Source organism: Accipiter gentilis, chromosome 12 (assembly GCF_929443795.1).
Source record: "Accipiter gentilis chromosome 12, bAccGen1.1, whole genome shotgun sequence".
Taxonomy (NCBI): Eukaryota; Metazoa; Chordata; class Aves; order Accipitriformes; family Accipitridae; genus Astur; species Astur gentilis.
Window position 1 is genome coordinate 8,272,856 of NC_064891.1, and position 27,933 is coordinate 8,300,788.

General features: G+C 43.5%; 2 protein-coding genes and 1 long non-coding RNA gene across 3 annotated transcripts in view; 2 read left to right on the forward strand and 1 right to left on the reverse strand.

Annotated features, from left to right (window-relative positions):
• The first annotated feature begins 96 nt into the window (after positions 1-96).
• LOC126044722 (uncharacterized) lies at positions 97-13,161 on the forward strand. Its single transcript, XR_007507764.1, has 3 exons — positions 97-794; positions 3,515-3,566; positions 12,946-13,161. It is a non-coding gene; the product is annotated as an uncharacterized LOC126044722 (long non-coding RNA).
• A 4,664-nt stretch (positions 13,162-17,825) lies between these two features.
• STBD1 (starch binding domain 1) lies at positions 17,826-19,540 on the forward strand. Its single transcript, XM_049814828.1, has 2 exons — positions 17,826-18,149; positions 18,311-19,540. Exons 1-2 carry the CDS (start codon positions 17,867-17,869, stop codon positions 19,099-19,101), a joined length of 1,074 nt encoding a protein of 357 aa, XP_049670785.1. The 5' UTR covers positions 17,826-17,866; the 3' UTR covers positions 19,102-19,540.
• Positions 19,541-24,986: 5,446 nt separating this feature from the next.
• CCDC158 (coiled-coil domain containing 158) overlaps positions 24,987-27,933 on the reverse strand; it is a 35,327-nt gene continuing 32,380 nt past the window's right edge. The window contains 2 exon segments of the mRNA XM_049815566.1: positions 24,987-25,063; positions 26,260-26,361. Of these exon segments, the coding sequence (XP_049671523.1) occupies positions 24,987-25,063; positions 26,260-26,361 (179 nt within the window).

Below are 27,933 nucleotides of genomic sequence, written 5' to 3' on the forward strand. Positions count from 1 at the left end.
GCCGGGGCTGGGGGGGTCCCGGCGGTGGGGAGCCGCTGCTCCGCCGCCGGTGGAGGGGTGGGAGCGAGGGGGGGATCGCACCTCTCCCCGGGGAGGGGGGGTTGTGACCCAGGGCTGGCAGGTCCTGGCTCAGTGCATCAGGTCGAACGCCGTACCTGGCTTACCAGGAGAGAGAAGAACGTGTGCGAAAATAATTTGGGTTTGTTCCTGCTTGAAAGTCGAGTTCCCGCTGGAGCAGCCGAAATCTCGCCGTCTGCTGTGGAAGAACCTGGTAGGGTGCATCTCTCGGTGCAGCAGGCGTCTTTAAAAGGATTTCTGGAAGACAAGCAGAAAACTAGCTATTCTTCAGCGAGATGGTTGGGGGGGGGGGGGAACTTGCAGGGAACACGAACTGCCACTAGACTGAATTAAGCTTCACAGGGATCAGATGCTACCATAATTCAATACAGTTCAGCTCCCACTAACACTCTTGCTCCAGCTTCCCACCCATGATCGCCCCCTGGTGCAGTGCTGGCAGGAGGCAAAGGTGGCTGCAGCGGGGGCTTTCCCAGCAATGGCTGTTGCGCTAATTGCTTTCCCTCACAGCCTTCATATTGCACAAAAGGAAGGAAAGCCTCTGCGACACAGGGCTCCTGTCCCATAACCATAATCGAGCTGCCAGCAGCGCTAGCCTTTGGAAAGTCATGAGTCAGTTCCCTCTCCTCTTGACCTGCCAAACCATGAGGCTGGCAGCTCACCACCATCAGCCTGATCCAAATAATGCCTTCCCTCCAAGAGAGCGAGCGGACCACCAGGTGGGCTTCCTGCTAAGATACACTGAAGCATTTTCCTTTATAAATACTACTTCCTGTAATTGTAATGGCAGTAACAGTGTTATGTTAATATGGGCATTTTCCTTTTGCTTATGAAAGGTTATGAAGTCACATTTCACTGATGTTTGGAAAACTAGAATTTTTGTGGTTCCACCCATGCAGTAAAAATAAAGGAGACTGTCCGGGCAGCTTGTTTTTATTTAGATTCCCACCCTGGAGTGGTGTTCTTAGCTCTGTTTCATCATCATCTCTCCAAAAACCAAGCAACAGAGTAAACAATTAGAATCCATTTTTGAAGGTTAATTTAACTACAGCAATACAATTCTCCTCCTGGAAAAAAATCTTCCACGGGAATTCTCTCTCTGAAACCATAAACCTTCCCTTTCACCGTAAAATATTGGCCTTTGGTGGGGACCAGCTGTAGTGACCATTTTTACAAGCAGATGCCTCCTCCTGCAGCACATTAGACATGTTTTCCATGGCTGCGGAAGCAATGGAATGGAGACCTCTTTCTCATCCCATCTAAAGTAGTTCAACTGCTCTGTGTCTTCTGCTTTTAGCGAGGATATCCTTATGCATGCGCTCCAATGTAAGTAAGCAGCCGAGCAGGTCCATTGTCTCGAAATCAAAGATAAATACAGAAGAACAAGAATAGACAGTAATTCTCTAGTTATGCAAAGCCATTTTTATCATAACAACTTTTCACAGCCATGAAGCATTTTTTTATTAATGATATTAAAGAACATGCTGTTTTGTCTGAGCACTGAAACCCTGGAAAATCAAAAGAAAGGCAGGAATATTTAAGGAATTCCAGAAATCTGAGATGATCTTAAACAATTTTTTTTCAAAGGCTAAATTTGGTTTCCTATGGCAACGGATACAGGATTCTTGCAGCCCATGGGACCACTGAAATTCTTTTAGCTGAACCCTGGCATGAATATTTATAGATCAAGCAATTTTTTCTGCACAATTTTGGTTTTGCTTCATTCAGTGTTTTGGCTTGTTTTTTCATAAAAATCTACCCATGTAATGCACAGAACCGCATTGCTTCTCCATACAGATTTTTCTCGATTCTCAGTGTGAATTATCTTCTTTTTTGGCAAACTATTTTGCCTTTGTAAATCAAGAAACTGCTTACTAGCAGTGATATATTTAAAACATTCTTGTGAAGAGTGACTCCACCACTGAAGTGTAGCATGGGAATGCAGTGGGTGCACTGCTGGCTCAAGGCACAATACTGTGCCATAATTACAAATCCCTGAAGCAAGCAGAGGCATATCTTCCCATTGCAAAATCACAATGATATTACAAGGGAAAAGGCAGATAAGGCCCACATTCAGGAAAAACATGGAAATGTGCTTACCCAAAGAAGTCTTCATGTCCTCATTCTTTTTCCCTTCTTACTCCCTTCCATTTATCTTCCCTCTCCCCAATCCTTTAACTTTTTTACTATTTAATTTGCCATTCCCAAGAATCTCCGCCACTTAAAATGACAGTATTTACAGAAGTTCATGACAGTTACTCTGCTCATGTGCTACACCATTGTCTTACCTCTATTGTAAACCCTTGGCACAGTTTTTTTTTCTTTTTCTGTTGTTGTACAGAACCCATCACAACTGGGATCCCAGCCGTGGTGGGCACTTTGCATTAACACTATAAATGTGGTGAAAATAATAGGCAGATCTTACTCTGTAAAACATACCAGGTTCCAGCTCCCATGCTGGGGCCTCACTGACAATCGCTTAGCAAAAAAAAAAAAAAAAAAAGGCAAACCTGAGACAGATTGTCCCTTCCCTGTTGAGTGCCATTCCTTACGCTCGATGGCAGACGCAGCAGGCCTGCATGCACAATGTCGGGATCTGTAGGAGAGAGGGACATCAAAATGGATGCATGTTGCCAGCAGGATCCCTTTGGAAATGTAAAGTTGCAAGGGGTGTGGAGGGCAGGTAAATCAAAGAACATTGAGTTGTTAGGGTCTGGAGAAACCAAACTGTAGGAGAACACACCAAGCAAGCAGTCATCGAGCCTGCCACAGAAAGCTGCTGTCTCTTGTCCTGCCCCCATCACCCACATATACTACTGGGCTACCCTAGATTTTGCAGCGTCTCACGCTTCATGCTCCCAGGGGAATAGTTCAGGGCCTCTCCGGAGATTTCCGTGTGGTGAAATGATTTAAGAACCCTTTTTAAAAAAAATAAACCACGGATGAAATAGTCCTGTCCCATGCACTAGGAAAATCTTCAAGAAATATAAAAAGTCATTACTTACTGAGGTTGTCAACGTGGCTTCTTCAGTTTGTGTAACAACACTTACTTCGCTCCTTGGGGTCTATGTAAGGAAGGAAAAGGCTTGTCAAGGAAGGAATTAGCAAATCATACAGCACAGGATCAGCCAAATCAGAACATATCCCAGAAATCCTTAATCCTGTTCCTGTGGTTTAGTAACTATTAGACCTTTTTTTAGTGAATGTCTTACATTGGCCACAAATGAGGGGTAGGAACAGCAGATAGGAGGGATAGGATATTTTTGATTGTCTCTTTGTGTGCATCCATGTCACTTCATGGATCTGTGGTATTTGCCACCCAAGGTAGGAATCATGCTTGTCCTTACTTCAGACTTTGGTGCTACAATCATCCGTCACTGTTGACAGACCTGTTCGCACCAGGTCTAACTGGATCCAAATCTTGCATTGCTTCCTTTAGGAGCTGTGACCTGAAGGCATACAGAGACATGAAACAGCCTTTCCAGAACCAGGTATAGTTTCATCTCAACAGTGAAAATGCAATTGTAACTAGAAAAGTGTTTTACTTAATAAATACTCCTCCAGTTTCTGTCTTACCTAAAATTTTGGTAGACTTGTCCACTCATCTCCTTCTGCTGCATGATGTTTGCAGTCTGGCTTCATCTGAGTATCTGTGGTGCTCTGTTTACTTCCATCTCCATCACCATGTTTCTGAATCCCACCCCTATTTTCCTCTGGAATATGGAGCAGAAGAAATTCAGACGTAAATATTACAGGGACTGATGTCCTCTATTTATCATGAATGCTGCTTTTACAAAGGTAGGTCATCCCTCTCTTTTGCATACTGTCAGGAATTAACCCCTGGCTGCCATTTAACTCAGCCCAGCTCATCAACAGAACATAAAACTTATGACAGGTAACTTGCAGGTCCTTAACATTTCAAGTTTCCTGACAGCTCCCCACAAAAAGCCTCTGCTGGCTGGATGTTTCACAGCATGGGTCAAGGAGGACAGCAGAAGAAGCTTTACATGCCAGTACACTTCTAGTCTTGAGAGGAGCAGCTCTTGGGAAACACCCAAGTGCATCAGTGGCCATACAAGGAAGATGTTTTCCGAGGCTTTGTTCTTCTGCCTTTCATGCGCAGCTAATACACATACTTGTCGTCAATGAATTTACACATCCTATGTATGTTTCTAGTACTGTGTTTGTAATTGATAAAATAATAATCTAATTATAAGATACTGATTTCAGCTGAGAGTTAGAAATTTCTGAAAGGTTTGTAAGTGGGTAGCGATTGAATTTCACTGTGCTCAAGCTTTAATTTATTCTTCCCACACAGAACAAATTAACTGCTGGCAGGAAAGTAGTTCACTATAGGGCAGAGCTACCCTGCAATTAGGTTCAACAGCAATCTCGGGAAGGTCTGTGAACGAAGCTCCTGCTTGTGTAACAGCAGCCTTTGCTCTTGGTTTAGCTGCATAGGGATGCACACAAAATAAGTGCATTGGACAGGCTGGGATTTGCATTCAGAACACTGTTTGACTTCTAGGTTTGGGACACTGCCTTTCTAGGAGATGAGAGATTTGTCTACAGCACTTGCTTTTGCTTCTGAGGAAATTAATTAATTTTATTTGTCATGAGAACAACAGCAAAAATGTTCTTCCTTCTGAAATTTGGTCCTGCTTGTGTCTCATGTTTTTGACACTCTCCAGCTAAATAACCATAGTCTTCATGAATTGTGGCCACACATATACACACATACGTCTACATGCATGTTGTAATTGTGATATAGATCACATAGTACATTTCAAAATTACACATGCACAACCATATTCCTCATAATCTGAGCTATTCCAAAATTAGCAAGTGCAGCAACTCACACCCATCAGCTACTGCTGGTTTGGTTTGCCGCTTCCCTGACTCATCAGATGCTTCTGCATATAGACCCTCATGACTCAGAGGTGGCAAACAGTGCCACCTTCGTAGGAGGACAGAGCATTGTTTCAGGCCACCTTTTCTTTACTGTTCTTTTCACCCAGATTTCTCTCCTCACTCAACTCCGGTCTCTTCCAGCCATCACCTTGAACATAATCAGTCCCCATTCTCTTTTCCCCACCGCATCGACCGCTGATCCACACTATGTCCTCTTCGCTCAGTTGCACATCTCATTTTTCACCACCACAGAGCAACGGTAGAGCCCTCACTGCTGAGCTACAGCACTCTCAAGCTGAACGTGGCCAAGGAAACATGCTAGGGGATGGGGGATAGATGAAATATGTTGTGGAGTGGGAGAACGTCACCAGTGGCTGTGTAAGACAGGCTATGACTTGCACTAAGCTGTGAAATGGAGATCTTGCTAGGAAATGAAGGAGAGGAAGCTGCAGGGTATGCACTGGGATAGATGGGAGACTCTGGCAAGTGGCACTGTCTGGATAACCTAAACAGCGTAACAAGTTTGCTGAGGACCTGGCTTGCAGTGCCAAGCCCATCTAATCAGTAAATCTCCTACTGTCAAAGTTTCCTACCTTGAAGTTATAGCTGCTAGACTGCGTATTCCTCCAAGGCAGACTGCATCAGTCAAGAACACTATCTTTTCAAGCGCTTGATCTTATACTCTTGTGCATTAAGTCCTACTCTCCACCTGGTTTCTGCCCTGAGAACACCTCAGGTCATGGGAGGAGCCATTATGGGTTAGACATCTAGAGCACAAGCAGACTGACAGAACTTCTCCAAGCCCTCAGTTTTCTATAGAGTCCTGAAGCAGCTCCAGGACCAACTAGGTTTGCTTGTTCTGTTGCTGATGAGCACTGCGAACAGCCTTGCACACCAAGAGACAAACACAAGTGCAGAAGCACCCAGGCAGGATCCAAGAGCACACCAGAGATGTGCCCATGCTGTTCACAGCAGTAGAGCAAAGAACCTGGCTGTGTTGACACAGGAAGAGGCCAGCCATAATTCAGCTCAGCTTTCTTACCTGCAACAGCAGTGAAGGCAATGTGTCACCTGGCAGGGCTCCTGGCACACCTGGCGCGCATGGGCACAGGCAAGAAGAGCGTGTGGGGCACGTGTCCCAGGGACAGAGCAGAGAAAACAGAGAGAGCCTGGGGATGAGTTACGTGACCGAGAACATCTCTTGGCCCTGCAGGCAGTTCTGGATGCAGTCTCCTAGTGATATGGAGTCTACAATTTCAGCCTTTCTGCAGCAGGCAGCCAGGGCCTCATGGAGTAGGGCTGTCAGGATGAGTGCAGCTCCGTGGTGAGTGGGAGCAAGGGACCCAGGGAGGTCTGGTGAGGACCTTGTGCTCCTTTGTTCATCTTTCTCTCTTTCTGGCATGTTCACTCTTCCCTCCTCGAGCTCCAGCTGGAGTAGACCCACACCTATCAGAGTTAGCAGGGTCTGGACCTAAATTTTTCCCTCTTAACTGTGTAGTGGGAAAACAGGCAAAACAACCAAAACACTTTTCTCAGCCCCTGGCTTTTAACCTACTCCCTCGCCTGGCCTCTGAATGTCAGCATCTAGCACAGCTCCTTTCTCACACCCTGAGACCATGGTGCCTGAGTTGGTCCTGCATGTTTAGTCCTCAGCTTTGACACCAACCTGTGAACTCCCCTGCCGTGTGCCAGTTTCACACAGGGCAAACAGTGGAGGTAAACTGTCACAGCACAGGCCAGATGGGTTGAGCCTTTTATTCCTGCTTTCTTAGTACAAGCAAAGTAAGTCTTAAAACATACTTCTTTATAAAGCCAGTATTTCCTGCACTAATTAGAGTTTTTTTTGTTTCAGGTACAAGGAAAAACTGTCATCAAGATACTTACCAACACACAGCACCAGAGGTTCTCAGATTGGCTTAATGACCAGTGCTGGCAACTCTTAAAAAGGGGTCTGGATGATTTCAGAAATGGCTTCCCTCTTCCATGTGATTACATCCTCATCCATAGCCCAAAGGGGCTTTCTCCCATCCTGCTACAGAGTAGATCCCACCTGGCTCAACGAAAGGCATGGAAAACAACTGCTAAACCCAACTGCAAGCTCAGGGCAAAGCAAGAAGCCAGGAAGGATTTCATGAAGGACATGGACCACCACCTAAGCCACCACCCTCAATTATTTAACTCTCATTTGAAAGACAGCAGCTTTCCAGAGGTAAAGACATTTAAAATTAGCAAACCAATGGCACAGGTTTCCCTGCCCTGTGAGTCATATTCCACGTGAATGCCACTCCAATGTTACAAAGGTGAAGGATGCTCCACTGGAATATGATAGGACAGACTCTGGAAAGCATATTTGAAATGTGTTGTTGCTACATCCATGCTCAGCGCTCCACATTATTCTTCTTTCCAAGTCAAAGACAAACTTCCTATATACTTCTGAGGGACCAAGTGACTCAGTACTTCTGAAAATCCCACTGCAGTGCTCCAGGAGTCTCCGTTTTTTTTTCTTTTGTTAGCCTATGCTCAACTTCTTATTGATCTGAAAGAATTCAAGACCAGATTCTGGAGCTTAAAATGTATGCTGCTGCATTAAAACCTAGATGCATACTACCTCTACAGACTATTTTATTGAGGAAAAGTGGAGGTCTTGCATAGTAAGCAAGGGATTTTTACAGTCTCTGCTAAATGCAGTTGACTGTGCCTGTGTATTTGAGCGAGACCGCAGACCCACAATCAGTATCTGCTTTGTTTTGAGCCTGTCTTATGTCACAGGCTGATATCTTCCCTTGTTCCTGAAATAAAAAAATAGGTATCGAAGGCTGCAATGAGATGATTTTGCTAGCCTGCTTTACATTATTATTTACTCAGGCGACCAGCTAACTCTAATTAAAATTCTGAAATGTAAGTATCTTTTAGCAGGCGGTATCACTGGAGCGAGAGCAGCACAGCTGAGCTCTCTGGAGTCTTACCATGCACAAATCCTGCAGTCTCAGTCCTTAAGTGCACCAAACTTATCGGCACAGATTAGGAAAGAGACCAAAATGGCTCACACTGGGAGTCTCTTCGTGATTCCCAGTGCCTGTTGCACTTAAATGCACACTTGGTAAGCCCAGAAATAAGGCCAGAATGAGTCATACTTATTCCCTAGCCCTACTCCCGGCTAGTCAGTGGCAGCCGTTAGTAAACAAATGTCAGGCTTGATACAAATAGCTCGTGTCTACCAGCTTATACGCTGAGGCTCTGTGTGTGATAGCCCTCAGCTCCTGTCCCAGGGCAGGGCAACACTAGATAGAAGCATGATAGGCAGTAGCTTCCCTGGAAACGTGCCAGACGGTGAGGGTCTTAAGTGACCAATGTAGAAGGACGGAGGAAACGATGTTCAAATAGCCCAGACCAGGGAGTTAAAGAAATAGGAGGGCTCCTAGGGGCCTAATCCTGCTAATGAGCCTATGGCATCTCCTTCCTTAGGATCTGTGCACATGCACAGATCTGGAAGGACCTGTTTCCTTCAGGGATGTAATCCGTCTCCCAGCCCCACTTGGGAAGGTGCAGAGACATGTGACCTGGGTCTCAGGATGGAGTCACTGTATCAAGTGTTGCTGGCTTGTTAAGCACAAATTTCTGGCTCGTGTCTTGTCTTTTCTTCTAACATAGTCATGTTAGAGGAAAAGGGTGGGAAAAGACTTTATGCTTTCTCCTGTCATCAGACCAAAGCAGCACATGACTAAGTGACCAATGACATCCTCCTCCAAACATTTTACTTAGAAAAGAGGAACTTGCGGGAACAGGTTCAGAATAGATGTCAGCAAAACTGTTATTTCAAGGCACATGAAAGCAGCAAAACCCTTAAAAAAAGAGGTCCCAAACCCCTTCATTACACAGTAAAGACACATCACAGCTAGGCTCAGAGAATACACATGGGATGCTCCAGCTGGAAAAGACATTTGCCTGTAAAGCTTGCCGACACGGGTAACATACTGTAAGAAAGAGTGTAAAATTGATACCACGCTCCACACCAGCTCTTTGCTGAGTGTCCTCTCAGAAGCTGTTCTTTCCCAGGAGCTAAAAACACATTTCTTGTATTTTCTCAGAATCAACTGTTTTCTGTCTCCATCTTAGAAAATTATACCTGTCAGCTACAAACACAGATGTCACTTTTTTAAAAAAATCACAAAATTCAAGCTTTTATTTGTTTTCTCAGTGCTCGTCAGACTTTGGACTTTGATAAATTTTTGTGCTGCATTTTTCTATGGGCCTGACAACATAAAGAATCTACAAGGAAGTCAAAGCATAATGCCTCTAGGATGTTAGACAACCATGAGAGGCCATTAGCATGACTTTGGTGGAACATTTTATTTATGATTCGATTTCTAAGAGCTACTGGGTACCACAACTTCAGTGAACCCTCAGACGAGCTTGAGACACCTACGATTTCACAGAATTTAGCCAAATATATTATACTCTGTTTTAGGCTTTCGGGTTTCTGCTGCTCCCCATCACTGGCAAAAAAACATAACAGAATAATGTCGTCTTATTGTTTCAGTCTATTCCTGTACAGTATGCTGCCCCTGGCACTCTGCTGCATGGAGAACTTCCACTGAAGAATGGAGGCATTTGAGGGGGGTATCTTATTATGTCTCTAAAGAGTGCAGAGATTAAAATACTGTGCAGAGGGAGATATACTTAATTGAGCAAGATCTATAGATTTGCAACTTTGAACCCTTTCTACTGGGCTCCAGGATTTGATTTTCACTGGTTCAGTGTTTCTTTTTCTCTGCCTTGCAGTGTCTTGTATTTTCTCCCTCCTCCTTCAAATCCTTAGGAGGGATTTGATCCTAACTTGGGAGGAGGTAGAAAGCATCAGGCACCAATCATGAAATGGCACGTGAAATGCAGCCAGGGAAAAGGAGAGCAGAGAACAACAAAACAGAAAGCATGACTTGCAAAGAGAGTGATTAATAAACTGAAAAAGCTGGCAAATAATGGCTCATGGGGAACAAATCTATGAGGAAAAGGGACTTAGGGAAAGCTGTCATTCCTTGATATTACTGGCACAGTACACAAGTTCAGAGAAAGCACAGGAAACACAGGAAGAGACTGCCCTGAGCAAGTATTAAGTGCTACCTCAAACCCAAGAAGGAATTCCAAGTCAGATTAATACAGGTAAGTAGGAGAGAATGGCACTAGACCTGTTAGATGTTCTAAATCAGCTAAGCAAGGATGAAATGCATTATAATATGGAAAAAATAGCGGAACAAACTCAGAATCACAAGCTGTTTCCTTGAAAATTCATGGAAAACCAGTGTACTTCGAAAGAATCTATCCGATTTGCAGATGACACCCAGTCAGAAAACACTACAAAGATGCTGACAGGCTTCAAATGGATTCAAAATGATCTTGACATGTGGAAAATGAGGGAGTGCTGAATGACTTCTCCTAATCAGAACTCAGCTGCGCAAAGACCAAATGAGGAACAACTGGCTAGGCAGGAGTTCAGCAAGGGAAGGATATAGGGATTTTGGTAGATAGTAAATGTCAGCAACGTCCTGGTTGTGCAAAAAAAGGAAGCAGCCTATCTTGAGAACAAAGGTGAACGTGAGTGTGGAATGATTGCTGGAAGTGACTTATCGATATGACACCACCCCCACCCCAAGGGAAGGTGAACCTCCAGGGTGGAATACAGTGGACACGTAAAGAATCGGTTCCATGGTAGTTCCCTAAGCAACATAACTTGCAACTTTAGATGTCAGCAACACCAGGGGAGCTTGGCATGCTGAGTCTGAAAAGTACCATGGAGGGTGGAGCGGAGCAAGAGACACCATGGCCAGCCTGTGATCACAGGGATAGGGAACCGGAATGATGGGAACGAGAACGGTTGGTCCCTGCATTGAATCCACTGAAGCAAGGAGGTAAAATAATGGGGGTTCTTTCAACCTAATGCCCTACTGTCACTTTCTTTTTTTGAGTTCGCACACTGTATTCAATATTTGCATGTGCTTTGCAGGCAGTGTATTTATCACTGGCAATCCAAAAGAACCCATACTGTTGCTTTAATAAACTGTGATGCTCATTAATCTAGTCATGATAGTTCATTAATGCAACCAAACTCCCTGAGTCTGGTAATTCTCATGAGAGCGCACTGTGCATCTATAGTGCTGAACTGGACATTACTCAGAAATGAAACCTAGCCACCACCAGCTCCCCTGACATCTGAGGATAAACTGGAATGCAAGGGGGTTTATTTTCTGCCCAATTCCTTTACCCTTTAAAGCAACACATGAGATAAACCTCTGTACTTAGCCTGGGTAAGACCACCTCTGGGTGGTCTGTCCCAGGTTTGGTTACTTTTCTTTAAGAAGGATGTAAACAAATTAAAAAAAACCTGGGGAGAGCCACAGGAATGATTGCACACCTATGACCAACATGCCAGGACGGAGTAAACTGAGTTTCTAATACACATCAGATAAAACTGAGGTCATGCATAAGAAGCTCCAAAAAGTACAAGGGTGATAAAAAGAAACTGGAAATACTTTGCTTCCCATGTTGCTTTGGGACAGGGTAAGTGAGCAGATGGGGAGTGGACAGATTTAGGTTAAAAACTAGCAATGCTTTTCTAACAGAAAGGACAGTTAAATGAAATACATCATCCTGGCGGCTCTGGGTTATCCCTCTTTTAAGATCAGCTTACATAAGCATCAGCAGGTTGACGTTGTCTTGTGGCAGAAAGGTGAAACAGACCAGCACTTCTTAATTGTTAAGATAAAAAGAGTTTTTGAAGAAAAAAATCTACAGACCTTCTTCTATTTTACAATTATTTTGGCAGCTCAGCTTTACTGTCTTACAATACTTTGATTTTACTGTTAGAATTATAAATGTTCGAATTTGTAACTGGCAGTAGTTGGCAATCTGTGCCTGCTGACAGGCAGAAACATATTTGCCATCCATGTGCGTGTTGGAGGGGAGGAGGTGAAAAATTAATACCTTTATGGGTGACCTCCAGGCCACCAGCAGCCTGCAGACACCAGCCCTAAACTGGACTCCTGAGGTGTCTTTCAGCCTATTGCCTTTGATTCTTGGACACAAGGAAAGGCTCTGACTGTAAGCCATACAGACACATATGCTGATTCATTATGAGAAACAGCTTTTTCTCCCTCTTCACTGGCTGCCTTCCAGGTTTTAACAGCTGATAATATAAAGCAGGTCTGGATCTGGGGTATCCTCATTACTAACCACTCTGAAGGCCAGTTCTGAGGATAGCACTCCCACCAGTTCTCATCTGCTTGTTTCTCTGCTCTCCCTACATTCTTCAGTGTCTTACTGTAGAAAGCAACTTTTTGGTCAGCAGTCTAGGACAGAAGGTATGGAAAACATCGCTCTTTGAAAAGCAACTGAGAGAAACCATCTCTTCCCAGTCTGGAAATGAAAAGCTTTTACTGTCAGACATAATCCTCATGTGCCACCTGCTGGCTGCTGGGAAATGTTGCACAGAGAAGAGCGTCCAACGTTCATAGCCGAGATACTCGCAATTAATAGGGGAAAAAGGATGGTACAGAAACACAGTCAGGGTTATAGTTTCTTCCCAGAGTGTAATGCAGACCCAAAGTATATGAATACTTTGCCCTTCCCATTTTTCTACCTGATTGGGTGGGGACCCAATGCAGAAAGTGTCAAGAAAACCTCCACGGCAGCAGAGTCTTGAACGTTAGATTTTTAACTTGCCTTCTAGGGAAAGCTACTTTAGACGAAGTTTTGTGAGCTATGGTTAAGTTATCTATGAAATGCTGTTGTTCCTTTTCCCATCTCCTTTTAGGTCTGCCTTTGGGCACATCTTCTCACTGGGAACAGGCAGAAGAGATGAATAGGATACTTCTGTACTTGCTTCCACAGATCCATCTGTGCTTCTCCCTTCTCACTATATCCCTACTTGTCTTCCTTCACTCAACTGTGCCTTTTTTACTACAGAGGTATATTCCCAAGGGACTCCGAACATTTCTAGTTAAACTGTCTACTCCTTTGGCTGGAAAGAAAAAAACAACTCCCTAGCTAATGGCTGGGTTGGAAAACAAGAATAGCAGACAGGACATGTCTAGTATTCTTCACTCTGAAAGAGTCAATGGTGCTGAACATGATTATACAGCTACTGCAAGGGGTAACTACTGAAGCAGACTTATGCAGCACTAGTAGGAAGCAGACTTATGCAGCACTAGTTGTTGGTACCTGACCTATCAATAGGAAACACGATTAAGAGAGTTACTACACATCATTCTATATTTTTTAGGAGTCACGCCAGCCTGAAGTTGTTAACAGTAGATATGGCACCCTGGTACTGTGACCCTAAAACGTGGAAAAAGCAAAATGTGGGCAAACCTTTAATGGATCCGAAAAAACAGGCAATGGTTGTCGCAATTTTACGACACCACCCATTAAGAAGATACCATAAGCACTGTGTACCACTGACACTGAGCCCAGCGGAGTTAATGACTTACAGGGCATGTAGGTTATGGGAACATGCCTGTGCCGCACTTGCAGCAAGAGGCATAATATATCTTACTATTCACCTGATTGGTGACAATGACTCCTTGGTTTTTCCCTCTGTGACAGTGAGAATCCACAGTGCAAGGCCTGGCAATGAGCAACCTCCGACAGCTCTTATTATCAGAAAGCTGCTACCTGCTTCCCACCTTACCTGTGACCTGTTCTCCTTTCCCTCCTCAACAGAGCTCCATAAAAGCACCACTGGGTTTTTCACACATGCTGCCCTTGTGCTCAGGAAGAGCTCTCTGCAAAGCTCTATAAAGCTTCCCCTGCCAAATTCTCATTATGGAGTTGTCTGTGGAACTTTCAGATGTCCCGACAGTGTGGCCACAGGGAATAAGAGGGCTCCTTAATTTGTATTTCTTTTCTACTTGTTCATGTTTCCATTTTGTTCTAGCGTAAAACTGGAAGAAGTACTGTATACGCACAAGGTTTTTTTTAAGAGCAGTACTCTCCAACATATTACAGCAACTGTGGATACCACGGGATTAGACACGCCACTCTCAAAAGCGCTCCCGAAATAACATCCCCTACTGCCACTGTCAGAGCCAGCATAGCAGGATAGATGCACCACGGGTCTGATCCAGCTGGGCATTTCTCACTCGCTCTGAAGCTACAGCTGAGATTCCCTGTCACCACACTAGATGGCAGAGCTTACAGAATAAAATTCAGAAAGTTCCTAACAGCTGTGGCTGTAGAGTTGTTTATAGAATTGGAATAGTAAATATCCGGCCTACTGTTTTGGTTTTGAAATGAGAAAAGGTGGCAGGTTTGAGGCTCCTGATCTTAGGGCAGGCAGCTGGCTGGTAATTCTACAAAGTCACAGGTAGCTTTCCAAGATACGGTCCAGCAACTGCTATCACATTTACTGAATAAACAATGGTGCAATGAAGCCTCAATGTTCACAGAACACTAACTTCCAAACAAATGCCGCATCAGAAATGACTGCATGAACAAACTAAAATCCTGAATTAATTCGAAACAGAACTGTGTCCCTGAGACTTTGAGAAACTGCCTCCTTGCCCCTTTATTGTACTGTCGCTCTGTTTGGTTCCAATAAAAGTTTTAAAAAATACAATGTTACACTTTGGAGTTTTTCTGTTAATCTGCTTAGGAAATTGTTTTAGGAGGCAGAGCATTTCAAGAATTCCTGGAGAGGAAGGGCTACCAAAAACCAGGGGTAAGATACCATCTGCAATGATCTGTGCATTTGCTTCAGAACAGGAACCTCAGTTCTCAGCATCCTGTGAGCTCTTGAGCTATGACTCTTCTCCTCTGTCTAGCATCTCTGCTTCTAACACTCGGTAAGTGATCGGTGACTCAGGAATTTCAGCCTTAGTATTCGCCAAGAACCTTGTTTTAAAAAAAAAGGAAATAGAAAATAAGTTAGAGACATCCTAAGAGACGTTCCAAAGCACAAATTCGTTGCTACCAGGACAGAGTATCACTGTTACAGCCATGACTGAACCACCTAAAACTAGTTATATCCAGCATAATATCCACCCATGTTTTCTCCCCTCTGTTGGCCCAAGTATTTGTGTGGATGAAAAAAAACATTTTTTTTTTTTTTTAATTTTCTGTGTTAACGTTCAGCTGGCTCAGTTACCTGATCTGACTCACTTCAGTGGTCACATGAAAGCAAAGGCCTGCACAAAACAGGCAGTGAGGGCAAGGGAGCCAAAAGGTCAGATAAGTCTCTTCTGCAACAGTGTGGACTTATGCTGGACTCAAGTGCAATCCTACCAGGAGGTTTGCAAATTATGAAGCTCTTTCACGTCCTGCCACCCACTGCAGCCTCTGCAAACAAGTAAAGCTGAAGCCCTTGCTCACAAAAACCTCTGAACCTCACCTCTGAATTGTGGCTGCTCCACAGCAGATTACAAGGATGGCCATGGTCTAGGAGACCACAGCACTCAAAGTGCATTTGCATCACTTGATGCTGATGGCACCTGGAATAGACTGGGCAAAAATAGCACGTGCCCTCTGGGGACTACATAGGACTTGCGTGGGAAACTGGGATCTGGATTACAGAACTGTCCTTCCCTGCCTGGCTGTGTGGCAGGCTTGTCTCTGGTGGCACCTACGTCCTTTGCGACTCCCTCTTTTTATTACCATTCAAATGCATTACTAGTAACAACAATTACTCTCTGAGTACTCAAAGCAATCTGTGTGCTTTGCTTTAGTTTCTTCTGCAGGTGCTGGGTGAAAAAAAGTCTGGCAACAGAAGAGACTTGTATGAGCATGGAAGATGAACAGAAACAGAGGAGACCCTTGCTTTTTTCTTGCTCATTAAAGCAGCACCCTGCCTTCATCATGCACATTTTCGTGCCTTCAAAATAAAGTGGTCATTAAGGATTTCTGTAATAGTCACTTCTAAGCATGTTACTTTGGTGTCTCTTCCTTCCTAAGCTGTTTTATCAAATATATTTAAGAAAAGAAATACTGTGGTTAGCAGCTCTAAACACTACCTCTTCATCTGTGCTGAGGGCTGGTAGAAGGATGCTCTTTTAGTCTAATGATACAGTAAATGATTTTTTTGCCTTCAAGTAAATGACTAGGAATTTTAAATTACAGTACATGCAGTACATCAGTAGGTGCCAAAACTGATAATCCCAGCTGAGCAAGGTGGTGTACAAATACAGAGCATAGGACTGTCTCTGTTTTGAAGGCTAGAAAAAAGGAATATAAGTAAGCTGCAAATATATCTACTAAGCAAAGAGTGTCAGTAGTTAACACAGCTCATTACTGTCAAGTGTCTCTTTTAAGTAGGAAGGCTAAGCTACCTTGAAGTATCAACAGTGGTAAAAGAGAGTGCACCCAAAACCACATTCAGTGAGAAAAATGCCCAAACAGGTCCTAGCTTCTCAGCTCTTTTCTTTTATTGTATCATTGAGCAGAAGATCTGAGCAGTGCCTCTGAGTTTAGCACATGCCTGAACGCATCCCACACATCAAAGTACCAAAATAGATAATTTTACTTAAGCACCAGGTCAGCACTTTTTTGGGGAAGGACTTCAGAGAAAGTGTCTTAGCTACTGCGGTAAGCAAAGAAAGGAAAAATACTTAAACCATGAATTTTGTGTATTCGCACAGGCCACGATATGCCATATCAGCCAGGGAACATCACCGCAAAGCCTGCACACTTGTGCTTCTATAAATTCGAATGACATTTACTGTCCTGCTAAGCTGAGGTAGTACTGTTCTAAATGACACTGAAAGATTAAGAAGTTCACACACTGGAAATAGACTTATTGGGACATCCACTTAGCCATTCTCTTTTCTAATGAGATAGCGGATAAAATCTCATCAATAGGCTTTAGAAATCAAGTAATGGCAACACCTTTGTTCAGACGAAGAGAATGGATTTAAAAAAGCAGCAGTCAAATCTGAATGGAACTGCCTCCCTTGACTCCTTCTCTGGTGTTAATCTGTGGTGTCAATAGTCTACACCGATAAACATTTTTACAGTGTGTCACTCCAGAATTACCAATTCAAAATACAAAGTAATAAGCTGCATTTACTAACTTCCTTGGGTACCTAGTGAGATTTATCTGTATAACCTTTTAATTTTGAAATAAAATTTGACATCATCCCTTCAAGAGGAAAATTGCATAGTAAAATGAAGGGAAATTAAAATAAACATCAAATAGCCTCTGCACTAATGGACTCTGAAGTCCCGGTAGTCCAAAAAAGCTTCCTGAACATCATACGGAAAACAGGAGAGGAGGACAATGTTAAGAAATCCAACTGTAGTCATTAGGGTATGATGGAGAAGTTACAAAATTGGTAGTGAATTCATCTCACTTCTCAGGGATACGAGGGAAAGCCTGGCTTTTCATCAGTACAAGCATTAAAAGTACAAGGCAGTAGCCTCAGCACACACCCCTGCTAGAGCATATCAATCTAAGGCCACTAATACTGCTAGAATTAAACTTCTGCAGTTACTATAGCTCCAACGCTTGCTTTCCTACCAAAATAGGAAGGAAACTCAAGCATTCAGTTCTCAACTCTGGTTTTGTTGCCGTGTCATCTCCCTCCAGTTTTGCATTATCTGTTGTTTAAAACCCCTGCAGCATGGCTACCTCGTGCAGAGTGCCTAGCTATAGAGACAAAACTGGGAAAAAGAAAGGGGAAAAAATAAAGGGAGAGATGGTAGAAAAGGGGCGGGAGGAAGAAAGAGAAAGCAACCTTTTCAACTTTTTCTCACTTAACTTCGGACTTTTTCTTCTTCTTTTTTTATTCTGACCTCCCTTCAGCCGCCCCCTCCCGCCCCGGGGGCGGCTCCTCCCCGGGGCCGGGGCCCCGGCTTAAAGCGGCGCCGGCCGCCGTCCCGCTGCCAGCGTCCGGCCATGGCCCGCGACCGCGGTCCGCCCGTCCTGCGGCAGCACGCCGCCGCCGCCGCCGCTGCTCTCCCCGCCGAGGCTCGCGGCTGGGGCTGGCTGGCAGCGGGGCTGTGGCCGGCGCTGGTGGTCGGGCTGCTGGCCGCCCTCGTCGCTTGGCTCTGGTACGGCAGCGGCGACGGGCGAAGCGACGAAAGCGGCGAGGCGACGGCCGGGACGGCCCCGCTGCGGGGAGGCGAGGAGCGGCGCCCGCAGGACGGGGCCGAGGCGGCGGCGGCGGCGGCGGCCACAGGTACCGGGCGGCGGGGAGGGGTGAGGGGCGGCGGAGAGGGAGACGATGCTCCGGGGGGGGTCTGCTCTGCCCCAGCCTGCCAGCGAGGAGGTGGGTTTGCCGCCGGGAAGCTTAACTGCGTTGCTTAAACCATGCCTGTTCTAATGAAATGTCGTTTGTAGCGGGTCTTCTGGCGAGCGATGAGCAAGTGCTGCTGGAGGCCGACGCTGCTGCCGTTTCCAGCCCTCGGGTGCCGGGAGAGGACCTGGCGGCTGTACCAAGGAAGGAGCTTAATCACGTTCAAAGTAGAGCAGTTTCAGGAGGACCTTTGCAGACGGAGCAGCTGCTCCCGAAGCAGGGTGCTGCCGACTCCAGGGAGCAGCGATCTGATATGCGCGGCAGCCAGGCGGGAGAATTGAGACCAGAGATGGGACAGGCAAGCGACGGGTGGTGCGTGATGAACTTGGCAGGAGCCTCTGATGATGCCTGTAAGGACAGAATGGGGCAGCCAGCCGAGAGCAAGGACTGGGACCAGGAAGAGTGGGAAGTTGTTTCGGAGCACCTGGCCTGGGGGGAGGCTGGCAGCATGGAACACGCCGACATCAAGGAATGGGAAGAAGCGGACTGCCCCGATGGGGACTTGAAAGCGAAGAGAGTTGCAGCTGTGCCCCCCATGTTTCAAAATATCCATGTGTCTTTCCGTGTGCACTACATCACTCACTCTGATGCTCAGATCATTGGTGTTACTGGTGACCACGAGTGTCTTGGCCAGTGGCACAGCTACGTTCCCCTCAAGTACGACAAGGATGGCTTCTGGTCTGAATCCGTTAGTCTGCCGGTAGACACCAAAGTAGAGTGGAAATTTATCTTGGTGGAGAATGGGAAGGTCCGACGTTGGGAAGAATGCGGGAATAGGACCCTAGTGACTGAACATGAAGATCAAATTGTTCATCATTGGTGGGGATATCATTAATGAGATTTTTTATTTTTTTTTTGGAAGCTGCTTATCTAATGGCAAACCTGCTTAGATTAATCACAGGGCCCGTAAACTTTACCCCTTCTTCAGCAGAAGAGGATCTCAAGTGCAGAGCTCTGTAAGTCCCGTATCAAACCTGGTTAAACCATGTGAGCAGCAGATCTTTGCCATCCTCTTTAGGAAATCCATTTGGCAACCTAAGAAATCAACTTCAAATCTGTTCTGAAGGTGTGAGCAGCGTTCCAAGCAGCAGCATGTCCAGGTAAATCTGGACCCTGGACTTGAGTTTGTGTTGCTTAGAGTGGGGCTAAGGATACATCTTTGTACCGACTGCTTAGGGCTTTTCAAACATACTAGGTTACCTACACTGTAGTAGGAACGTAAGTGTTTTAACTTATGTAATGTATTAAGTAAACAATAAACACTTTCAGACTGACAGTCCGTTACAACTTGACCAGTGAACTGACTCATTTTAATAACTTCGATCGAACTAAGTTACTTGACCTGAAGTCTTAGTGCTAAAGAATTCCTGCCAAGTGGCTGGTGCTCTTTGAAATAACAAATGTTTAACCCCAAAGTACTTCATTCTCTAGTCCCTACTCTACAGGAAGCACCTCAGCTCAAACAAAGCCTTGGCAGATAGGTCCCTTTTAGTCAGATCATCCTGCTGAGAGCAGAGCAAAGGTCAGAAAAGACTGTCTGGGCTTAATGAATTACTTTGTCAGGGTAGGAGCAGACTTTAAAAAAAACCACACAAAAACCTTGGCCTGCTCTGATGGCAAGGGAATAGGATTCTCACTGAAATAGAGATAGGTGGCATATTCCGCCTGCCTAGGAACAATACCACGTATTATTAGCGACTACTTACCTTAAGTTCGGGTTTGGGGTTTTTTTTAACACTAGGCTTTTCAACACAAATTTCATTTAAGTTGTGGCTGTCTAGTAAACCAGATAAAGTAGAATGCTTCCAGCTTCAACCAGTTGGTATTTTTTTACTGACAGAAGCAGAAAGCTACTCTGCATACCTGCTTTTTGTATTTTTGATTACAAATAACATGATGCTACGTCAGCAAGGTCTTCTTTCCATAATGAGGAACTTAGCTCTAGCATGCAAATATCCCTTCCCTAGACTGAACTTGCTCTGAAGAGCATAACTTTGTAGGAGTTCTGAAGTGCATTAATTAGCACTTAGGTTTGCAACATCTGCTTCAAAAGCACACTGCTGGAGCAGTCCGAGTATGTGAAATGGAATGGGTTTTGGTGATAGACTGGAAGATGAGTTTCAGAGCCTTACCTCCTGCATCTAATGGATGTGCAGTTGGTGGGACAATAGTTGAGCTACTGTGAAGAACAAGTGTCTGAAATGTTGCTACTCTGACTTCAGTACCAGCTGTTTCATGAAGCAAATCCATTGAGAGTGGACTGGGCTGCCTGCGCATGCAGGCGTAGCCACAAAATAGCTGAAGAAAGTCTTGAGGGTGTTGAGGGGAGGGTGAAGAGCGAGAAAGACTAAGGCAAATGAAGAACTGTGGTGCCAAGCTGGAGTTCTCATGGTCGCATGTGGAACAAGAAACCCCCCAAGCAGCTGCTATGTGGCAGAGCAACTTGTTCTGTGGGGTCAGTTGCTTCTGCAGACACTAGCTTTGTCTCAAGCAACCTGAAGATTCAGATGAATAAATTTAATTCCTTCAACAGACCTTTTAGAAGAGAAAGAGGGAGGATATGTGGGTGGGAGCTAAACTCAAGATTGACTGTAAGCTTTTTGTTAACTGTTTTTCCAGGAAGAAAAGTACCCCTGTAACTACTTCTGCATGAGAAGTACTGCAGGTCTGGAAGGAATGTGGTATCATTTCTGGCAAGTGTCTCAAAAGGGAAAGGATCGAGATGACAATTCAGCAGGTGGTTGATGCTGCTTCAGTGATCTTAAACCCCTGTGCATGGGCACACACTAGTCCTCAACTCTCTTCAAGAGGAAACTAATATGGGATTTAAGATACTTAGTACATGAAGTTAAAAGGAAAATAGGACATAGTATGCCCAGGGTTGAAAAAGAAATACTAACACGAAGCTCATTTCATTTTAGGGGCTACTGCTTCACTGTAACAAATATTTCTGCTGTTTAATTATGACTATAATTACTGTGTACAAACAGAAAGCTCTTAATTTCTGTCCACCTGCACCAACAGTGACTACGCAAAACACTTTTATGGATTTCAGTCAGTAACTTACAGCTTTAAATGAATATCGCGCTGGAACTAATGGCTTGGTACCTGAATTGCATTTTTTTTTGCGCTAAGTTTTTCTAACAAATTTAAGTGAACAAAATCCCTAAAATATAGAGGTACACTTGAAATAGAAGTTGATCTTCAGAAATCACTGACGTCAAAGCAAAACATATTATTTCAAGCTGTTTACAACTATTTTTTCACATTAATGCAAGCTCTTCATGTAGTCACATATTGTCAACATAAAAAGCACTTGTCCAACAGCCACTGCCATTTGAGTGTATTTATACACACATTGGAGGCTTGTCTGAGAAGATTAACTGTAGTATTAGATTAAGTTATTCACTAGAAAGCCACTTAACCTACACTAGAATAGATTCTCTAATGCAATGATGAACATGTTTCAAGCAGATTAACACGGAGAAGTCTCTCAAATTAAGAATAATTTTTTTAATTAAACAAGCTGCGCTTTGATCCCACAGACAATGCATATAGTCCTCGTGATTGCATTATCTTGCTGAATGCTCAAGAAAAGTTTCTACAAAGACCTACACTGTTGCTACAAACTCTGAATTATTGTGTCATTCACATCACTGCTTGCCCAGCAGGGCCAACGCTATGTAAATTAAATGTTATTTGTATGGTGAAAGAAGGACCCCTGTATTATTCGTGGAGCCAATTAGTATTTTCTCTAAGTTTACAGAGGTGATTCCTCATTATTGAAAAATCTATTCACTCAACGTGAAGGTAGACTTAAAAGTTGCCCTGCTGCATAAAAATGATTATGCTAGAACAGGCTGATATCTGACTAGTACAATGTCCTGGCTGTGAGACTAGTGAAGCTACATGGCAGAAACAAATTCTTGTTGACATTCCTGCATGGATATAACAGCCTAGCAGCCTGCGGCTCAGGATATCTAAAAGCAAATAAACCATCTCACTCACAGCCTAGCAAAGCCAGGAAGACTTCAACCAAACAGCTACTTTTTAAGTTCACTGGCTCATACCGCTGACAACAAATGTCTGACAAATATGACAATTTGATTACTTACAACTGAAATGCAATTTACTTTTATTTGTGAAGTAGTTTGGTGTACAAATGCTAAATGCTGCACCTGGATGGCAAGCTGAGCAGACAGCCTGAGGCTGGAATGGGTACTGGGCATAAACGATTTTAAAGTCACATACGGGAACTTGCACCGCAACTTGTTTGCTTCCTATTCGGTTTGCAGATGCGTCTGTAAAAACCACGCCCACCCCACATGCTCTCTGGCAGTTAAACTTACTGTTTGGAGCCTCTCCACATGATCCTTTCAAAAATATTACACTGTTATTAGATTTTTCTCTTTAGGGGGTTGGTTGCCATCTGTGGTGTCCTGCTGTGGTCAAGATTTGCCTAAGAGTCCTCCTGTCATCCACCTATGACACGGAATAACAAAGTACTATTCATGCTGCAAAGTCCAGGATGTATAAAGCTGCTCTGGGGCCCACGAGTCTATGAACCTTTTGCTTCCCCAGGCCACTTCTTTGCCTTCTGCTGGTGGCAGGGAGGAAGCCTAGACCTGTTCCCAAGTCCGCTGAATTCAAGGACAAGGATGTTAAACTGCTTTTTTGCTTGGCAGATCTCCCTTCTCTCGGGCTACTTGTACTTCTCCTCCTGCTCCCTTCTGTTCACAGGGCTGCAGTCTGTTGAAACTCTTCTTAGCTTGGCTCTTTGAATGCAACTGAGAGTTGACGTTTTCAAACCTGCTGGGCTATGGAGTGAATACTTGCTCTCATTCTCTAGCTCTCACCCTTTTCTTATGAAAACTTTGGTAGGTCTGTCAAATATCCAGACTGTGATACACAAGCCGTCTGAAATGATCCTTCCATTTCCAATGCAACCAATTCCTAGGAAAGGGGAGATGCCTTTATTAACATTTTCACTAAGCCTGCAACACTGTTGCCAAAAATGACAGACTCAGTAGAAAAATTATTAGGAAATACAGAAAATTACCTAGACTAAATCAAAATACTGTTGACAATAACTGAGAACAGCTTAGGAACAACTCGCTAACCTCTTATCACACAACAAGACCTCAAACTAAAAAAACCCCTCAGATTCAATAAAACCAAGCTTGTGTCTGCATGGCTTGTGCTCAGGAAGCTAATTTTGCCGAGCCGTAGCTACAAATCATTTGCTTTGGACAAAATCACTGGGTAAGCCCCTTGAATTTAAATGCGGCCTTCCATGCTGCTACAAATCCAAGGCCATAATTGCTTTTCAGAAAGCAGATAATAAGGAAAAAAACCTAACGCTAGTGAAGCCCCACTGGCACTTCCTGCTAACCCTGGGGATGGTCTACTTTTCGGTGCTGCCGTAGCAATTTACTGCAGAGGGACATCTCGCCCCTTGTTTTGTCAGTAGTGTTTATAGCAAGGCCTCCCCTCCTACCAGGAAGCTTCTGCGACAGCCTTGCTAGACTCTGAAGGGGCAGCACTATTTATCTGTGCTTCACGAACAGTCCCCAGATAAAAATCAAATGGCAAATTCTGAAAAAGTACTCAATTTGGGATGAGTACAAACCTTTTCCTCCAGTCTTTTTTTTAACAACTATCTTGGTCCCTTAGATATTGTCAAACACTAATGAGGCTTTAAATATCAATCTGATACTTTGGTGATCCTGTTCGTCTTACTACTATGGAATTGGTTTTAGCATTGGATACTCTTTTAACTGTTCTAAGTGCAGGAAGTCATTTGCCCTCTGCATCAAAATCCTCAAATGTCAGACCACACAGGAGGTTTTAAGTAAAGACTTAGGCGTGCTCAAGATGTCTTCCGGTTTAGTACTAATCTTACACCAGAAATGGCCTTTGAAAAATATTATTCTTAGGCAGTTGTATTATGGGATAGTTGTTTGTATTGGTGAGTCAAGTGAAGAGCATTTTTGGAGACCAACTGAAAGTAATACCCCCAGCTATTTTAGTAACCTCCCGAAATACCAGGCTCCACCAACCATATTAAGTCGTACTAGACTGTTAAAAGGAATATAGTCAGTACAAAGTCAGAATGCATTTTTTCTGCCTAAACTTCACCTTTTCTAGATTTTATAGAGGTACATCATGGTATAGGATGCAATCTGTGCAGTCTTGCAGTTGTAGATATGTGGTTCAACACTTTATCTCAACATTAACAGGAGCCATGGGAAGGTTTCCTGCTTTTATTGGAAATACTTGGCAGTGCTGGGACATGCAGAGGAATTGGAATCTCTTGAAGTAGTAACATGAAGTATGGAGGGAAAGGCAACCAATTTATTTTAGAAAGAAAAAAGCAAGCACAACAAACCATTTCAAAACTAACTTTGTAAAAAACAGGATCTGAAATGGTGTGCAAGATCCAGAACACACAGAAGAAACGCTGGAACTTGTAGCAGCCAGCAGTGCCCTGTGGCCAGTATCAGTCACAGCTATTGAAAAACGTGTGTCAGTGAAAAGAGTCTGTATTTAGATGTATTTCTACTCCTCTGTACTTCCCACTCATTTAAAAGTAAAAAGTGTCACGGTTCCAGGCAAGAACTACAAAACTGTCTGAACTCTCATTATTAATCTTTAAAAAATATAACGTATTCTAAACACAATGTACATAGGTCAAAGTAATCACTAATTTATACGGCATCTTCACTTTGATAGCTTTTCCTGCTTTTCCTTTGCTTTTTCTATCTTCATTTTCTGAGTTCTGAGCACTGATGACATGGCTGAAAATAGCAGCAAGAACGGACTACCTGACCATCACCTTATGTTAAAATGATTGAGGTCTCAGATGCAGACATCTAAAGCTTTGTAATATCCTCCTGTGTGTTGCACTGTATGTATGAAGCCCTTATAAATGCAAATTTAGTTTGCAATTCTTTATACACAGGACATAGAAAAGATAAAGCTAGTTATAAACAGGCACCACCTCATCTGCTTTGTGAGGCCAAAGCACCAAATGCTGGAGGAGTGCTGAATTGCTACTGACTTCAGAATTTCTTTTTTTGGATGGTGAGAAATTTTGACCTTTGCTCCAACGGTCATGGAAACGGGTTTACTTAGTGTGTACTTAAAAGGCTTCCCCCAGCCTTGTATACACTAAGTTGTGATACGCTGCAGATATGAATATGTATTTTTATGTGGACATAGAAAACAGACAAACTGAAATGTTAATGGATGGCAAAGAATAAAAATGAGAACACTTACCTTACACTTTATATATACAATTTGATTAGTTTTACCTAAATCAGGTCACTTGTATGTTACTGACACGTGTGCACTGTATCATAGTTTTGAGAAATTACTATTTCCCAAAACTATGCAGTGAGACTTAACAGGGAAAAGGGGAAGCAACTGGAATGTGCAGATAAAAGAAATTCCATCTCACTTGGCATTCTGCCATCACAGGAGTTCATGTGCATTTTACCAGCAACCTTAAAGGGAGCTAGAAGAGAACTTGAAAAGTTCTGCATCGTCACTGTGGTCATCTCAGATTTAAAAAAAAAGTTGAGCAGGAAAGGCTATGCTTCTGAGGCCACTGCTGGAAAACTATGGTTTTTTGGAGTCCACTGCTGTCAGAATATATTTGAATTTCCATGAAAGACTCATCAGCTTGTTAAAAATTTCATTTAATTGGCCTTGACAGCACACGAGGGCAGCCTTCTCCAGCTGCCATGTTTGAAATGTTAAGGATCTTGAAGCTTATTAGAGTTAAGGGGCTGAACAACTGTGCATTGTGGAGTTAATCTAATTACTCTCCTAGGAGCAGGATAACGTAGAAGTGGGTATTGCGAGTAAAACAGTCACATCTATACTGACCTCATGCAGAAACACAGGTAGTGCTTTGGCAGGTAAGAAGCACAGTTTCTGGAGACTGTGGGTATTTTAAATAAAATAGGAATTTTTTTCTAAATTCTGGCACCTTTGTTTTTTATCTGCAATGATTTCACCGGGTTTTGTAGGCTTCCCTTCTTGTTCTGTAGACTCCTAAATGTATTCTGACTAGTTTCCTTGGCCTGAGAAGCTAGTGAGAAAATTATTTATCAATCAGATATTTATTTTTTTTAAAAGTTCATTACAAATTATTTAAACACTATATCTAAAGCAAAGTTCTTAGGAAATAAAATTTCAAACAATAAAACTTCCAGTAGCAAAGAAAATGAGTAAGATGACAAGGTTATTGACAGAAATTTATAGTTGGCGGTACGTCTCTTTAAGCCAAAATACAACCACGTTTCTATTTTGCCTATAAATTTCCCCATTTGGAATAGAGAAAAAGTGCTTAATGTACTAAAATAGTGTTTATCCCCGCAACTTCTAAAGTCCATCTTTGCCAGTAAAACCGCAAGGGTTGTACAAAACAAAGCAATAGCGTCACTTGCCTTTTAGAGATGCAAAACTAAGGTACAGAAAGATGTAACTTACTCAAGCCAGGAATAAAACCAAAAATTCCAAGTCTTTTAAGATCCAGACCAGTGCAGAATTCAACTGGCATTGTGCCTCTCTGACTGAACACTAACACCCACAGACTGACATGGTCACGCCAGTACTTTGCGAACAACTATGGTCTCCCACCCTGGAGCTTCTTCTGACCAGGACTTGGACTGTTTCCTTTCTGTTACAGTCATCAATTCTCAAAAAAAGAGGCAAAAAAAGGGCCAGAGATGGAGGTAACTGGCTGACCGGATTAACAAACAAAGCAAAAAAACCAAAACACAACAAAAAAAGACTGATGCCACTTATCTTTTTCTTTGAACTGAGCGATGACTGGCAACCGGCTGAAGGTTACAGTTGTGAACCGCTAGATTTCCTGTGGCCTACACAGAAACAATTTGGGGTTTATGTCCAATTGCAGAGATGTTCACACTACACCAAGCCTGCATGTTTCCTAACAGAGGTGCAATACAGAACCAAGGCTCACAAATTGCAGGGACAATTGTGTTGCTCTACAGGTGCAGAAAATTTATGTACTCAGTCACATAGCCAGTTCAGCACTTTGATGGGGAAATGCCACGCACATTTACCCTCTGCTTACAAACAGGTATTTCTTAGTTAACCGTGCATGAAACCACAGAGTAGCTAACAAATATGCACTTCATCTTTGCACAGCCAGACAGCCAGAGGAAGCAAAGGTCAATGAACAATAATGTTCATGTTCTAATCAGGATGACTGCTCAACCCAGCTATTTTAAGTACCACTCTGCATAAAGAGAAGATCCTGAAGTTTCTAAAACGCAAAAGATAAAGTGACTGAGGAAAAGCCTGCATTAACAAAGTAACAATACAGACATGCTAACTTTAGGTTGAAACTACAAAAAATCACACCTGAGAAGCAGAAAACATTAGTCCTTTTGATCTCCTTGGAGGTATGGTTAGATTTTTGCCTGTACCAGAACTAGCTAGGTGTTCAGCATCTCTATTACAGTCCTAACTGTAGTGCTTATGTGCCCTCTAAGAGAAATGATGTTTTCAGACCTTGCAAAATAGAGAAATGTAATGTTTAAAATGGTTTTCAGTAAGTATTACTTGAAAATTTAGTTCCTTCCCTGTTTTTCTTATTGCATATACTCATTGTGGGGTCTTTCTGCCACTTAAA

Coding starts and splice junctions, on each gene's coding strand:
- STBD1 (XM_049814828.1), top strand. CDS start 17,867: ATGGCCCGCGACCGCGGTCCGCCCGTCCTGCGGCAGCACGCCGCCGCC. Junction 18,150..18,310: donor GGCGGCGGCGGCGGCCACAG/GTACCGGGCGGC, acceptor TGTCGTTTGTAG/CGGGTCTTCTGGCGAGCGAT.